The sequence below is a fragment of the Centropristis striata genome, chromosome 2 (assembly GCF_030273125.1).
Source record: "Centropristis striata isolate RG_2023a ecotype Rhode Island chromosome 2, C.striata_1.0, whole genome shotgun sequence".
Classification (NCBI taxonomy): domain Eukaryota; kingdom Metazoa; phylum Chordata; class Actinopteri; order Perciformes; family Serranidae; genus Centropristis; species Centropristis striata.
The window spans coordinates 24,715,398-24,733,278 of NC_081518.1; the positions used below are offsets into that span (position 1 = coordinate 24,715,398).

Here is a 17,881-nt window from a genome sequence, read left to right on the forward strand (position 1 = left end):
ATATTTATTTTGGTGGCTAAAATACCATTGCTCCGGTTCCATGCTGTTACGCTTGCCTGCTTCTCTAAACTGGGTGTAAGCCATCCACCATCTACTATATGTAGTGCAATGACTATGGATAAGATAAGATTTATTGATCCCCATGGGGAAATTCAGGTGGTGCATCAGCACAAGTACAGAGTAAACAGATTAAGATAATAAAAATAGAATAGAATAATAAAATAAAATAGAATAAAGATTTTTTTTAAAGTATTACAAAAATACAAAGAAATGACCAAGACCCTACATCACCTAGCAGTATGCCAAAAAACTAAAACTAATAAGTACCTTTAATAGTACAACCCAACTTTAAAAAATCTGAACAATCCCCTTAAAATATTCGTAAAAAGAGTAGTGTCCTAAATTACTCAATGAGATGAGCACAAATGCCTCACATTGAATGAGAGCAGAATAATCATTCAAGTAAATCCATTCTGTCTCCAGCTCTTCTCGTCTCCACCGACCAGACATGATCCCTAACCACGTGAGTCTTAAGGCGCCATCTGAAGTTTTCTATTTTTTGCCCAAACTGAATTGCATTGACAGGCTTTGGTCTGGGGACACTGCTCTGCTTTTGAACAACAAAAACTGTAAGCTTATCAGGTCACTACAAATGTAATTTATTACAACACAGACAGATGCTTGGGAGAGGAACAAAATCAATATGCTCCTCTGCGTCCCCATTATCAGCATCACTTACAGGAAGGAGGGGAGAGGTGGATGTGGAGGTGGAGGGGAGAAAGGAAAAGAAAAGAAAGGATAGGAAAAGAAAGACTGCACGCCAATCAGAGACGATCAGCTGTATATCTTTATTTTGACCCTAAATTGCAGGTTTTGACCTATAATTGGGGCTTCTACAAGGACAATCTTTCAACAACGACGTGAAAAGATAAAGGCGTGACTGTAGATCAAACCTAAAGGACAAACAGAGGCAGTGGACAGTGAGGGGATTGAGAGAGTCATGGGGACGAAAATGAATGGAGGGAGGAGAAAATTAAGTGCTGGGAGATAAACCACCTGGACAGGACAGGGTGACCCCTTCGCTGCAGTGAATTGTGGGTAAGGAGGGATGCAGACGGCAGAGAAAACCAACAGAGTGTAGAATACAGAGCAAATTAGGTTGTCACACACCAAGGATCAGATATTAGTGTTGCACAGGGCGAACAATGTCAAGCACGCTCACGTCAACAGTGACGGAGTGAAATCCTGCTGTAATAAATGTTGCTGATATTGTTTTCTCATACCATTTGAATGATAGCAGGGTTCCTCTCCAGGTATGATCTCTCAGATCCGTAATAAATATAGATATAGTGAATTTTTCATTCCCATTATAGATTTGTTGAGAAATCATTGAAGCTCTTATATTTCCATATTTCTGTTAATAAAAGGCATGTTCATTTGTAAGAATGTGAAACATGCAAACTTCAAATTGTAAAGTTTTTTTTTCATCATGCAAAGGCCTTCTACCTTAAAATTGTAGTATATCCTGCAGAGATACACTCATACAGACATACTTACAGCTAAAGCTGCCGTCTACAGTAAATCATACTTTCATATTGTTCATTATGTATGAATTGTATTGCATTACACAGAGAAGTGTTTCTAAAGTTTAGCCTTCTCTTAGGAATGCTAATGGGTGGACAAAATAATACGCACAGAGAAGCTTTCAAGAACCAACAGTAGCATTTATAACTCCCAAAAAATTAAACTGGAATTGCCAAAAGTTTGAAGACACCCTAAATTTCTACACCCTAAAATTTTCTTCCTAAAACTCTCACTCTCCCTTTTACAAATAGTTTTTAGGCAATTTGCTTTTATTTTTGATTGCAGCCAACAAAGACATGGACAGGAAATGTGAGTAGCAAGAGAGGGGGCTGACATCCAATAAATGATGATTGTAGTTACATGATACACCCTGAGGTCACTGAGATGCTACATAGATCTTGTATCTTTACATATATTTAGGCAAAAAAAAAATCCTATACATGAGCACACATCACACACACACTTAAAAACAATAACTTGAAAATCCATAACCATAAATATCCTGATTGGTCTGTGTTCCTGTATGATATTGTACACTCATCCTCTCACACACTCACAGCACCCTGAGTGATCAATGCAGGCTGACTCAGCAGTTCAGCCGGGCCGTCCAGGTCAGAGATCCCTGTGACACATCTACTATGTCATCAGGACTGAAAGTGAGACGCAGCAAATCATTTGGGTCGTAGTAACAACCAGCTGACACCGAAAATCATCACAGTGACACGGTTACCTCACAGGACCTAGAGGAGAATCCAGGCACCTCCTGGGAACTGATGACTAGTTATTATATCAGCATCCCGATATAGTTTGTGATGTCAAAAAGTTGACATGAATCTGTTGGACCAGCCCTGTCGCCTAGAGAACACATTTTTAGACTATTCATTTGCTTTGTCAACAAAGTTACTAGAAGTTAGAACTTAGTTGCTGTATTGATTATGTTTTTCCCAAATCAGGAAATCTAGCATTCTCAGTTCAGCTGTCATAATAAATGTTGCCATTGTACACTACAAACCACAAATAAGTTGACTCTTGAGGTTTCCAAACCGCTCCAATCTGTTCTCATTTCCTACTTCATACACACTGCTTTACAGTTTTAAACATCTTGCTGTTAGTAAAATATTGTAGATTGGGTAAAGGGTAAGGACCAAATTTTTGTTAATTTACAGGTTAATTCAAAATAAAAAAAACACTGACTTCTGATTTCACCAGGGACACAAACAGGCCTCGAACCGCTCTCTCCTGGCTGATAGTCTGATGTCTGTTTAACCATCAAAACAATCCAGACCCACACAGACTGCTTGTTATATGACTCCAATACGTCTCATACAGACACTTAAGGGTGCCATAAACATTTCACATCAAAGTATCTATTAGAGGTGGGAATCACCAGAGGCCCCACGATACGATTTTATCACGATTGCGATACAATATATTGCGATTTTACTGTTTATAATTACTTATTTTTGTGTCCACAAATTAAATTAAATCAATAATTGTTTTGTCAAATAAGACAGTCTTTTTATTTCTCCACTATGCTGAGTCAAACCCACAGACTGACCAACAAAGTATTCAGTCAAACTGAACTGAACTGATATCAAACATGCAGTGCAACGTTTGCTCCGGTGTGACTTTCATGTTCTGCTCGAGTCTAAAGAACGTGAGACAGACGCTTCCAGTCATCTGTCACACAATGAGCCGTTATAGTCACATATGAATCTACTGCCCGCGACGTCCACGCAACACAAGTTATCGCAAGTATGTCTGCTGTTCCCAAACTTTCCTCAACTTCAAGCTTTACTGCTGTGTATAGCTTTGATACGGCTGTGTCCGTGAAATAACACATACCTGGTTCCAGTGTCTTTACCATGTAGCTAAAACCATCGTTTCCACAACGTTGTATGGCCTCGAGTCTTTGCACACGAAGAAAGCAATGGATTGTGTTATTTTCTTTGCGCGTTCTGAATTGAGAGGCAGTTTTGTCGGCTGGTTTCTCGGTAGCGCTGATGTAGCATTGGCTTTGGCGTCATCAGTTAATGCGATCTCAGGATGGTGCCGTTAGATGAGCTCGCAAATCCGTTGTACTCCCCGAGTATTTTATTTTCATGCGGCACTCCTTGCAAACTCCATGTGTCATTTCTATCTCATTCGTCCCTTCCTTGTTAAAAAAATCCAAAATAAATCCACACGCTTGACATTAAAGCGGACGGGGCTCTCCTTATTAATTATCTCCGGTGCCGCCATCTTTGTTGTACCAACTTCTTCTGTCACGCTGACCATCACCTCTACTGACCTCACCAGAATAATACTTAACAGCACCATCTAGTGGATCAAAAAAGCAATTGATTTAATTTTAAGCACCAAAGAATTCACTTCATATTTTCCATTAGTTATGACAAAAAAGTATCGATACTTGGCAGCCATGAATCGATATTATATCGCCACGCAAAATATCGCGATACTATGCTGTATCGATTCCCCCCCCCCCACCTCTAGTATCTATGGTCTGCACATAATGCACACTGCTAACAATGCATTTGTTGCATGCATTTTTTTCTGACAACTGTGCTGGACATTCTCAAACAAAAGTCATTAGAAGAAGGTTGGAGTGGATGTTTGGGTGCACAAAGCTTTGGAATGTGACACAAGTTTGCATCTAGTTAAGGCTTAAGGTTGAATCTAAAAAAAACTTAAGTCTGACAAGTGTTTTAAGTATCATGCTTCAGTTGCCAAGATTGAATCCATGAGCTGAGTGCAAACCAGAAACTCATGAGGACAGGACTTGAGATGCAAATGTGCTCAGCTGTTATTGTTTACACTCAAAGTGACTTATAATGCAGTATGCATGTGTCTTAGAGTCCTTATGGCATGTGCCAATCATAACATAATGCTAAGGACACTTTAGATGTAACTAAAGATGTAGTTATTTAATACACACTCAATACCAGCTCCAGGAAACTTATTCACCCCAAAATCTCATATGTACATTCTTTTCAACCAGATGTCTGAGTCTCATTGGTTAATTTCACTTCTAACGTATCTTAAGCCTCAGGTTCACCTCTCCAGGGAAAATGTAATATTGCATGTACTATTCTGTGATTTTGATCCCATTCTCAGTATGTATGATATATCTCCTTCTACCCCAGGGTCAGTATTTTCATGTAGCCTCTTTGAGTACAGGTTTCAAAATTCAGAAATGTGACATCACAGGTACTGTGACCACAGTTTGTTTTGCAAAATGACATCAGAGGGCAACAGCACCACGGGATAGATGTTTCAGTTTGTTTGGCCAAGGATTTGGGATAAACTCCTGCGTTTTTCTGACAGTGGGGGGTGACAGGGCAGCCTGTTCGTGTGTCGGCCCGCCTCTCTGCTGTGTTAATGAAGGACAGCATGACCTCACACTCAGGCCATGATGATGGTCCGGCAGCTCATTAGTCTTTATCTGAATCCGGCTATGACCCCAACAGCACTGTGTTTACCTACTGTTTGCAAATTTGACTGCAGTTTTTGTGCACAAGTAGCACACAAGGTCAAATACAGATCAGGGTCATCAATTTGTGGTTTAACAGATTTAGGCTGAGAGATATTTCCTGCTGCAAGAAAACACAGCGCTGTTGCAGTTCACAGTGGAAAAGGAAAATGCAAATGAGTTACTAATTATAGACCAAAAATCCCTCTAGGTTAGAAAAAATAATTACTAAATGAAATTTCCCCCACATATTTGTATTTTTGTTTAATTAATGCAACACTTGCTTCAGTGGAAGCAGGTCAGTCATGTTACCTACACAACTATTCATATTTTACCTTTTAATATCTCTTGCCAGTGTCACCTCAAATATACATACACATGAATCCCAGCTTCAAGTCATCACAGCAAGTGCATGCTTCCACATCTGTCTCCAATAATTCCCACGTTTAAGCGCCCACTGAGAGATTACAAGGCTACACGCAGTTGCTCATTCATCAGCTTCGTCCTCCTGCAAGGACAGGACCAGGACCATGATCAGGACCGTCCCACTAACCCCGCACTCCTCCGCCATCACCCACTGTATGAAAACAAACTCTTAAGACACAAATCCATCCCAACAGTGCATATCTCCTACACACACACACCCCCAAACATAAAGTGTGAGGTGTGTTCTCTGGTCCTATTTCTGGTCAACATAAACCAGCAACCTCTGCTGCACGCTCTCTTTGGACACAAACATACACACGGCCATATGCATCCGCTCTCCTTCAAGGGCATGTCTGTCCTGAGCTTTAAGATGCAAGGAGACGATATACAGCAGGAAGAAGGCATGTTAGCAGTTCCACGCTCACAAGGTCACACACAGCCATGTTGCTGTAAAAAATAAAACACACGAGGAATGAACGAGAGAGGTGCCCTACCATTTCTCCCACTGGTCCTCCATCCAACCCTCTTCTCCTTCCCCTCCCGAGTCCATACTGTAAGTGAGGAGGGCATCCACAGCTGAGAGAGGAGAGGAGGAGGAGAAGGAGCAAGGGGGTTAGAAAGTAAAGGAAGGAGGGAGGGCGGGAGAGAGAGAGAGAGAGAGAGAGAGAGAGAGAGAGAGGGAGGAGCGAGCAGGAAGAGAGGCAGAGGAGAGGGAGGAGGGGTGCAGCTCCTCCGGGTCGATGGGCGAGATGTCCGACTGCTGCCGCTCATCCGGAGGAGAGAGGGAGATGTACAGGGGGGAATTATTTAAAGCAGTAAAGCTGAATCTTCCACAGAATGGTAGTGTTATATAATCTCTCTATTTTCTCTCTCTCTCTCACTGATGTTTACTCTCTCCTGTGTGCATCAGATTTACTACGCCACTGCAGGGAAGTGCTTGTGTTAGCAGGACATCCAACGTGCGGCAAGCCCAAACAGGAAACAAATCAACACAAGAGGACACTCCTCTAAGTCTCTCTCTCTCTCTCTCTCTCTCTCTCTCTCTCTCTCTCTCTCTCTCTCTCTCTCTCTGTAAAACACAGTTGTACTCAATTATTCATGAGGCCCCATTGATCATAAGACTTTAATTTTTCCCTTCTCTCTCTTTCTCTCCATTTATCCTCTTAAAGGAAAACTCCAGGTAGGTCTTATTTTGGTCCTAATCTCTCTCAGACAGCATTGCACTCTGCCAGAATCACCCTTTAACTTGTGCTGCTCTTTGCTCCTTTAGGCAGGTGGTAAGCTTCCTCTTAAAATCAATGTGAGTGTGGGATTGTGCAAACACCCACACACAGTAAACTGTACAGTCCATTAACCCTGTCAACCCTGGTGACTTCAAAACCTTCTACCAGCATCTTAAAGATCAAAGCGTATGGACTGTTTGTGGGCAATAACACTGTATATAGTAGAGTGCTAATATTAGCCAGCAGAGGCTTACAAGGAGGTATATTTCAGTTTGACCCTGCTTGGGTTTTAATATAGCTGTTAAAGCAGCACTAATCAATATTTTTCTGGAATTTAATAGAACTATCAGCAGTTCAGCTTTATGGAGCATTTTAACATCCTGTATTTGTTTTCTGGCATGCAAGCCCACACTCATCAACCTCATTTCCAGCAGCAGCAGCAGCTGTTTTTTAACAAACAAGATGTTAAAGAGAACCCATTGAACGCCACCTGTCAGGGACCAGATGGAAAACAGATAAAAATCAGTGACGAGCTGCTAAAGAAAGTGGATCATTAAGAAGCTAAAGGGTCAACCATCCATCCAGGACATGGAGAAGACCAAATCAGAGCTAAAAAGGGGGACAATAAAAAAAGAATGTATTGTGTTTGGCATATTGCTCTGCATCTGCTGCAAAGGTAGAAAGACAATTACAATTTAAGTAATAACAAGATATAAGACATGCCAATGTATCAGCTGTCTGTCAACTCAGCATGATGTTTCTCTGCCCTCTAGTGGCCAGAAATCAATGAATGCAACTCAAAATAATAGCAAAAGTATTGCATTCTGCAATGCATTCATACTGTATTTGCAGCATCCATCACAACTTTACACAGGGACATTAAGGCAAAAGTAAAAGTTTTGATTTGGAAAAAGCCAACCACAGGCTTAACACATTCCTTCAGAAAGGTCGAATACACCAAGTCATTCTTTATCTACACTCTGAGCTGCCAACATACAGCCATATGGCCATACAGCACGACCTCGGCAAACGGCCAGAACCTATAGAGAGCACGCACACACACACGCACACGCACACACCAGAGGAGCAGTATAGTATAGGGAAAAGAAAGAAAGAAAAAAGCTGAAGGAATAAAACAGTTGCTATTAAACAAACAGAATGCACACCAAGTGTGTATCTATAAAAATGTTCCTGTTCGTCTTGAGAGAAAAGAAGGAGCAGTATCCCAGGGATTGTGTGTGTGTTTGTGTGTGAGAGTGACGTTTAATCCCTGTTCAGCTGATCAGCAGCAACAAATTAACCCTGTAATGTCCACGTGCATCGAGGAAACTGAACTTGTGTCAGACATAAAAAAGGTTCTAAAACAATATGTTCATTTGTCAATAGGTCAAGTAAAAGCGATTAAAAAAAACTAGAGACCATCTTGCAATGGGTTCACACCAGCATACTTCCCCTCCCCCTACCTCGGAACACACCTTGAACTCTGCCTGCATTTTGATCTTAGATCTAAGATCTAAGATTTGTGACAGCACCTTGTACTGTTATGACACTATTAGATCGACAAAATCTGTCCACACACAGAAAGACATTTTAACATCTGGTAAGGGACTCACAACTGCTTCTGTGGGAGTTAAGGCTGCAGTAGGTGTCTCCAGGACCACATTTTGCTACATATAATAAAGAACATATGATAAAAACAAGACCAGTCGGGAGCTCTCGCTGCTATAAATTAAATAGTGTGACGTAGCAAATCCAATATGCAAGTGGAAAATTACACCTTAGACATATTGACGGTTTGACCTTACATTTCGACAATCTGACATGATTCATTGAATGATTACAGAAAAATCTATAGATTAATCAATATGAAAATAATCATTATGTGCAGTGCTTTAAGGATCCCCACTAGGGAGAGCCATCCCTAATTTTAAACATAAATGACAGAAGGGAGTCTATTCTCATAATATTGTAATTATTTTGCATGACAACGTCTAATATTCCCTGATCTGCTCCTATTTTGTTAACTGTTGAAGCAAACACAACACTTCCTCCATGTTTACCTGTAATGTCATTACCACAGCATTCATTTAATTTGCTGGTAAACTGCTGTGAGTGCTGATGTAACTCAGCACTTCCTGCACAGATGTTTCACATTAAAAGCTTCTGAGCAGCTGGTAGGGCATAATTCCTCCTTCCCTGCTTTCATTATGAAACATCAGCAGGAAGTGCTGGGTTTCCCTGACTGCAGCTTAACACTAATTGAAAAAAAAAAATACATGGCAGCGCATCAGCAACACTGGCTCTTAATTGTTAATAAACCCCCACTCTGAGGGTCAATAAATGCTTATAGATGTCTCAAATCCTTTATGTATCCTTTCACATAATCTGACTATGATCTGTTAATGTTTGCTTCATTTTAACAGCAAATTAAAATGAGAGCAGGTAAGAATACAGGTAAGTATTCTAGGAGGTCCTTAAATACGATTAAAAAATATATATTGAAACTACTTGTAAGAAAAATAGAAATGAGGGGCTGATTTTTGTAGAAAAAGAGAAAGACAGAGAGAGACGGAGAGACAGTGTGAGAGAGAGAGCGAGAAAGAGAGAGAGAGTACTGTATAAGCAGAGGGGAGGATCCATCAGGTGGAACATGCCGTGTCAGCAGTATTGAGCGACAGCAGTAAATAATGAGCATGGGGGGGAAGTGCAACCAGAGCAATAAATGTCCACTCTGTCAGCTTGTAATGTGGGTGAAATTCAAATCAGCTCAATTTAAATTCTCCCTCTCTCTGGGATAAAACACAGCTGAAAACACTACATGCTTATTCAGTTGAAAACGCCTGAAATCAAGCTTTTTTTTCCTCAAGAAAACATCAGAGTCCAAGAAAACTGACACTTCAAAACCTCCCCCGTCTCCCCCTTCGCCCTCTTTCTCTCTCACATCCTTTTCACATCCCACAGCCCGTGAATCCATCTGCCTGAGCACATCTTGTCAGCAGAGTCACGTCAGTTTGGAAGCTGCAGTGAAAAGATGAAAGAACGGAAAGAGGGTATGCCAATGAATTAGTGAGTGTGAGAGAGGGAGGGCGAGAGAGATCACACACACACTGCACTTTAATGTGGATTATTCAGTGATCTGCACACATTTGCTTCATAAAAAATATCTATTTTGCAAATATAAGGACAACAAATGCAGCTTATGTACAAAATTAGACTATTCTCCCACCTGAAAACTGCAGGGAAATTGGATAATAAAATATGGTCATTTAATATGAGATAAATATTGAACTGCATATGAGAGGAATGATTTTTGCCTCAAGAGGGATCTCTGGTTTCGCCATTTTCCCATAATGCACTGCAATCCTGCACTGTATTGTTGCTCCATTCATGCTGTATACACACACACACACACACACACAGATATAAATACTGTGCTCATGTGAGAGAATCTCCTGCTACGCCCTCTCGTGCCACAGATGATCAATGCAGTGCAGGAGAATTTAAAGGTACAGTTCATCTTTAACATGAAGTCACTCTTTCAGTTCAGCTGCAATTGAACAATCAATATGTAATTTTCTGCCGCTATGGGTCTCTTTATTAAAACAGTAACAAACTACAGAGTTTCAATAAAGTCCAGCTACAGTCAGCTTCAGTTTAAAATCCAGTGTTTCTCTAATGTTGTTTGGCGGAGAAAGGATGCAGACCGTGCTGCCACTGTAATGCTTGCTCTCCTTGTTTTTTCTATAACTTAAGACATTCATGAAGTTTTTAATTGGGACTCAAATTATCTGAGTTCTCCTTTTACCTAAAATAAACAGACTCAAAACACTAAATGAAGCAGTTTCAGGTTATAAATCAGTGTTGCTCAGCTTCAGGCATTCGATTACCAAAATGCCATATCTGATTAAAATATATAGATAAAACAACTAAGATCTAATTTACTAATCTCAAATGCATGGTGAAAAATGTGGCTTAAAACTGGATAAAAAGCCTGTTTCTGACAGCTTCTAGCAGACGACCACTACGCTGATGCCTGTGCAAAAAAGATGTCTCTAGGTTTGAACATTTTTGGAAACATTTGGGATAATTTAATGTAGCACAAGCTAGTCGTTTTTAAGCATTTTACGGTAATGCAGAAAAGTTACATATTGTATCTTTAATTTAGCAGAACGCCTAAAAACACAATATATAGCTTTTAAACTACTGAACTACAACACATCAGACACTGTGGGTGTCCTGACTGAGTTTATGTTTTACCCATATCCTGATTCATAATCTCATAAATATTAAATATGACAGGATAGCTGCACAGAACAGCTGTTCAGTTTAGATAAAATTTGTGATTAAACACAGCCTGCATTACAGCTTTCCTCTTATGATTCTCTATACTATATTGTGTGACATCCTTCAGTGTTTTCTGTGAGGAAATGATTGTCGAGTCTTTGTCTGAAGGTTTGAACAGTATTTCTCCAGCATCAACAAACACTTATGTTCAAATGCATGTTCAATTGAAAGCCGCACTCTCAGGTGTGAACCTGAGACATGTCACCGAAACACTATTTTTAACTTTGCTGTCATCGCTCGCAGTGTGAAGATCATTAACTATACACGCCAGCTGCTGCTGATCTGTTTGTGCTGCTGTGTGTTCCATCTATGCTGTGAAACAGGGAAATGTTTCAGTGTAACGGAGCACAATGGGCTCAATGACCACCTAATAAAACCTGAATGAGTACAAATGTTATCTAAAGTCTTCTCCATCGGATATCCTTTCTGTAAAATCTGTTTGTTGGTACGTTTAGACTTTTGAGAACAATGCAGGAATATGCAATACACAAACAAATATGTCAACATGACATTTCATTTGCTAAGTCATGAAAATTTTAGGAGCCTCGAAATGAGGTCACAAGCTGAAAAAAACAGGAAGTAACAACAGACTGAATGGAGCTGCTGCTTTATCTCACAGACTGTATGTTCACTAAAAGCGGCAGGTTGTAGAGAGTCGGAGGATTCGATCAGAGTGTCAGTGTGGAGCAGGCAGGGTGACGGAGGAAACATGCCAACATATGGCTGCTCTGGGATTGGGCCAACCCCGGGTCTGTGGATTATCTGGCTTCCTTTCTCTAGTCGACCACTACTCAGAAGTATCAGTCAAAACAGTTTGGTCTCCTGATTTCATTTAAAGCCGGAATTTGATTTTTGACCCTTATTTTTTATGAAGCAGACATGAATTCTAATATTTTTATTGCTTCGATGTCATTGTTTCGTTTTTGCTCTTGTGTCATCATTATTTCATTTTAAGCTGCTTTCGTGTTTTATGACAAGCTTTTAAATTTGAAGGCCCAAATTGTATTCTTTTCTTTCTTTTGCCACGTAATTAAATATCATATTAAAAAAATCTTAAAAAATCTTGAAATCCTGGTTAAAAACTGTCAAATTGCAACTTTAATGGACCTTAAAAAATGTAAAACTTATATTACTATATTACCATATTAGACACGTTGAATTACCATAAATAAAGAAACAGTAAAAAACTAACATTATTTTATTCTAAATTTTACTGTCATAAAATGTAGAAAACACATTAATTTAACAAAGAAATGCCACAATGTCACAAGCACATAATAACCCTAAAAATAACAGGATTATTCTAAATTATTATTTTTTTTGCTGATATCTACATTTAAATTTACAGTATAAAACCTTTCACAATACAACAAAAACATTCCATAACTTCTACAGAAACACGATGATTTAAAATGTGTATATATTGTATAATAATGTTGATTTCAGGGTTCTACATGGCCTATATGTTTGAATATAATTTACTGACATCTTATGTAATGTCCTTGTTGGTCTAATCTGCCAAAAAAAACCAAAAAAAAAGCTACAAAGATGCATTCTTGAAGTTATATAATCAAGTGATTGCTTCAGAGAACAAAAAATGTGGTTGCCAGAGTTTATTAGGTGGTTGTAAGGGTGTTTTTAGGTTGTTGCTAGGATAAGTCTGAGTAACAGCTAATCCTTTATAACATTAATGAGAGATTAAGGAGCCCTACTTGTACCGTTTAGTGTCTTGTGTTTTTCCAACTCTTGGTGTTTACATTTGAAGCATTTGTGTCTCTAATTCATCATGCTACTGAAGCTGCTACTGTGCTGCTTGTTTCCCCCTGATGACAGTTTCATGTTTGTTTCGTGTAACTTTGAGCCACTCAAAAAAATATTCTTTATATATTTTGCTGTCAGACAAATCAAACGCTGCTGGAGCCTCTTTGATGCCACTTTGAAAATGCAGCTCAGCTAATGAGACAGGGACTGACTGAGCCTGAGGGTGTGTGTGTGTGTGTGTGTGTGTTGTCGTCTCACTGGGGTGTATTGATCACAGACCTCCAGCCACTCAGTCATGCCACTGAAGAATTACAGCTTCTCCTCCGGCAGCACTGTATGTGTCTGTGTGTGTGTGTGTGTGTGTGTGTGTGTGTGTGTGAGAGAGAGAGTAAAAGCATGTGAACAGCATGCAGCTAATCCCTCACCTGCTCACCTCTCCAACGTGTTGATCTGACCTGTTCTGCAGGGTGAATAAGCTCTGACTGATCACCTACCTGATGAACTCTAGGCTACCTCGACTGTAGCTCCACAACACTGCCTTTATTATTGACCAACCTATCAATTATGTCTTCATGCAACTCATTACTAATTCATTCTGCACAATAAAAGGCTATAACTCTTCAGAAAAAGTGATTTAATATAGGCAATATATATACAATTAACAAATGCTCAACTATAATCAGACATAATTGGATATTTTACTGAATAAATTACTTCACAGAAAGTGAAAGTGAAAATTGCCACCAAGTTAATTATGTCTCACTATTGCATAGCAAATCAATTATACATTCAACACTATTTATTTCTTACACAAATGTGCAGTTTTTATTCTACAATAAACCCAGTGCAGGAATCATTTTTCTTTGTTTTCTGTTGGTTGATGGTTCAAACCTCCAGATTTAAGGTTGCCATTTTAAAAGACATTTATGTATAAAGATTTGACTATAATATAGGCCAAATCTAAATAAATTATGAAAAATGTGTCTGCTTAGCTTCAAAGTTTTCTGCAAATAGGCCAAATTCAAGCAAAACAGCCCATATCAGAGTAAAGAGAGATAATACAGCTCTGATAAGGTTGCTGTAAAAACTATCTTACACACAATATAAGTTCCTCTTATATCCTATTATAGTGACAGGACAATAATAATGCTGTGAGTTAATAAAAGCGGTATTTGCACAATAAACACACCAGTTCACTGGTAAGGCTGCAGGAATAACTGTATATTACAACAATGCAAAAACTGAAAATATAGAGGCAAATCCAGCACATAGTAAAGCTTTTGTGGAGAAAAACTATGCTTCAGTTATTTAAGCATAGGTGAAACGGGGAAATACCGTCAGGCAGGCAGTAAGGCCAATATAAAAATATATTTGAAGCTGAGACTCGTAAAACCGCTGCAGCCTACAGTTGGCACAGATGTCCAAAAAGTATGCGACACATTTAATAATGTATGGTTCCAGTAGCTGCAGGGAGCACACACAGCTCGTCTCGGTCCTCCGGGAGCAGACACGCCCAAACACCAAACATGCAGCTCAACAACACACATTGCGACTTGATTTCTGCAAAGCTGAGCAGAGCCAAACGCAGCTGCAGCGGCTCCGACCAGCCAGCAGCATCAGCAGCAGTGACAGCCTGCAGCCCAGCCGGCAGGCGGTCGGGCGGCTCGGTCCCCCCTCCCCGAGGCTCCCTCCGCCCGGGCGCTTACCTGAAGCTGGCCGGGGAGTTCACCTGGATGTTGCGGCCAGGTGGCGGGCTGGCTTTCCGTTTCTCTCTGTCCGCCATGCCGCCCCGTTATCACTCCTCCATTGGCTCCGCCGCGCTGCCGCCCAGCAGACACCTGAGAGGTCCGGCGATGCTGCGATAGGGTGCTGCCTTCGAAGACCGTGGGAAAAATAGCAACTCAGTTGAACGGTCAAAAAAATAACTAAATAAAATGGCAAAATTTGTAGGATTTACAAAAATGTTTTATTTCTGAGTATGCTCCACGCATTTATATATTTTATATATTGCTCCTTTGTAAAAAATAAATATAAATAAATAATAATAATAATAATAAATAACAGCTCAGATTTTTTGACTACAATTAAAAAATGACTAAATAACAAGCATAACTAGCCAATAAATTATTTTTATTTAAGACAGACTACATTATTTACAGTGTTTGAATGTAAAGGCCAGCATAGGTTGGATACAGGCCCACTGTAATCATGGTCATACAATCTGTATACGGTTATTTGGATCTAAATAATTTCTTTTAAGCTATTCCAAATTCCACAATTTGGAAGACATAAAGAGGAGAATAAATTTAGAATATATTACATATACATATATGTATATATATATATATATATATATATATATATATATATATATATATATATATATATATATAATATATATCTATTTAGAATATATTACATTTTTATAATATTTATATAATAAGTTGGATAATACCTTGATTGAATACGCATTTGAAACCTAAAATGTAGCACAGACGTTGTCTTATCAGGATTTGGGGTAGGTAGGTTCAAAAGTTATATCAACTTTTGGTGTTGCTTTACTTTTATGCACAACACACTTTGTTTGTACTACCTATTATTTATAGTTACTTAAATTTTATTTTTAAAATTGCATTGTGTAGGTTAAAACTAGACAATACATGTGGCATCTTAAGAAACATTGGAAATCTACAATGGAATTTAACGAGTAATAAAAAACAAGGTTCAGCTGCAGAAGTTTGACTATGATGCTATGGGGAACTGAGTGACAAGATACCAAAGATGCTGTTCTCAAATTATATAAAAGGGGGGTTGTGGCAAGGCTAAATATAAATAATTCATTGTTGTGCACTGTTTGTGAAAGGAGTGCAAGGTTAATTCACCAAACGTCACAACTACTGAAACAAAGATGAGAAAATATGAGGAGGCCTTTCTTGACTCTTTGCTTCATTAAAGAAAGACCCCAGTGTGATGTTGGGCAGCCATCTGGACGCCGGGGTGAGGGGCTTGAAAATATAGGAAGGGGCCCTGCAGAAAAAAGTTTGTGAATGACTGACTTTACTATAGTCCATGAAATGTAGGGATGCAGAGACATCAAATGTAGAGAGTCCGTTAGGTCAAACAACATGAATGGTAGATTTTCAGAAAAAGTCGTAACCACACTTTGATAACCAATGAGAGGGCACTTGAAATGTTAACTGCATTGTCAGTCAAAAAGCCCAGTAATTTAATCTGAATCAGGAAGTGTAAACTGCAAAATGTTCACCACATACAGTGTGATATGACATACATGTTGTAAGTTGTAGAGATATATTTATTATTTTCTCTGTAGCTTACCCATTGCAGCACTTTCTGGTCTGGAAAAAAGGACCCGAATACCAGACCAGCCTGTCCTTGTAGGTGCCTGAGTGGGGCAACTAGCTGACCTGGTTTTCAGTATTAATTTTTAGATACACAGCTTCATAAAATTTGTGAAAACCCATTATCTCAAAATGTTTTATTTCATGCATTAAGCGAGCATGATTTTTGTTTTATGTCATGATAAGCTAACATATTGGAAATATGTGTTTTTGCAGGACAGCAATATTAATGAACTTTCTTCCACAATGGGAACTGTTTTGTTAATTTATTTCTGATGAATAATTTGTAATTTCTTCTGACTAGAACCACTCAAAACCACAACACATCGTGTGCATGGAGTTTACGAGGAGACCATGAAGGCAGCAGGAGCTCCCACAGAGGAGAAGGCTCTGAACTGAACTGGATGAAAAACAGATAGAAAAACAGAGGTGCACACCAGCTAAGAGGAAGTCAGTATCAAGTCAGAATGGACTGATTTTAAATATCTGACCCGATATATTGATCAAATCTGTGTCACCAGTCTGCATGTAACAGGTGTGATTTGTCCTGCAGATCTACATTCTGAAAGTAGTTTATTCATCCAGAAAAAAAACAAAGAACATCATAATCAGTGCTGAGAATGAAAACAGTTAAATTTGACCTTACACTGTAAATCAAAAACAATAAAAACAGTCACATTGGAGACAGTATGTTGACATGGAACTGATGCCACTATGGCGACATGTCAGAGAGAAACCAGTAGAGGGCGACACTGTACACAAATTCACAAAAATACACAGTCTAAGAAGCAATGAAAGAACAGAAAAAATGTTTTCTTCAATTTTACATTCCATTTTCCTTTTATCTTCATGTCTTATTTTTTTCTTTCTTTTTTATAGATTGGCACCCAAACTCCAAAGCTCCTATCAAAGAAACACTAATGATTTTTAACAAAGCATCAAAGCATCACAAACCTACAGAACATCTTCAACCATATAAAAAAAGGAAAATGAAAAAAAAAACCTCATAGCTCATATCTAAGTTCATATCATTCACTTACATTTGCACTATAACAACTGTATTGCTACAAATACAGTCCTGCAACTGACACTATCATTGGCATCTTTCACGGCCTCCAGTGAAAAGGTTATTATGGCTTTTATGACAATTCACTTAAAATTTTGTCAAAAACATCCCTTTCTGTCACTTTGCCCAACCATAGTTATTTTTGCAATTCTTCAAAACAGCTGCAAAGGTAATATTTCATTCTACACTGTGTTCCAAATTATAATGCAACTGAGTTTTTTCTCCGATTTTCCTAAATAGTCGATGCAAATGAGAGTCAGCATAATTTAAGTCATCAACCGTTAGTTTAATTAATTCTAATGTGATTGGACAAACCTCCCAATGATAACAGTAGTTTTTCAAAAATAAAAAACTTAAAATGCACTGTTCAACATTATTACGCACGACAGAGTTTTATAACATTTTATAGGTTTTTAAGAATTGAAACTGCTCATTTTTGGATTTTCCAGCATTCGGAGGTCATATTTACTGAAATCAAAAGCTATTTCAATCAAAATCATCTTAACAGGTCAAGTTACATTTTAACATAGGAGCCCTTATTTGATAGCAGCTTCACAATTCTTGCATCCATTGACCTTGTGAGTGTTTGGAGAGTTTCTGCTTGAATTTCTTTGCAGGATGTCAGAATAGCCTCCCAGAGCTGCTGTTT

The 17,881-nt window shown here is 38.9% G+C and overlaps 1 protein-coding gene across 1 annotated transcript in view; it reads right to left on the bottom strand.

The window, feature by feature from the left end:
* Positions 1–14,590, bottom strand: part of mapk8ip1b (mitogen-activated protein kinase 8 interacting protein 1b) — a 57,738-nt gene extending 43,148 nt beyond the window's left edge. The window contains exon 1 of the mRNA XM_059351056.1: positions 14,514–14,590. Coding sequence (XP_059207039.1) covers positions 14,514–14,590 — 77 coding nt within the window. The remainder of the gene's footprint in view (positions 1–14,513) is intronic.
* Positions 14,591–17,881: the final 3,291 nt, after the last annotated feature.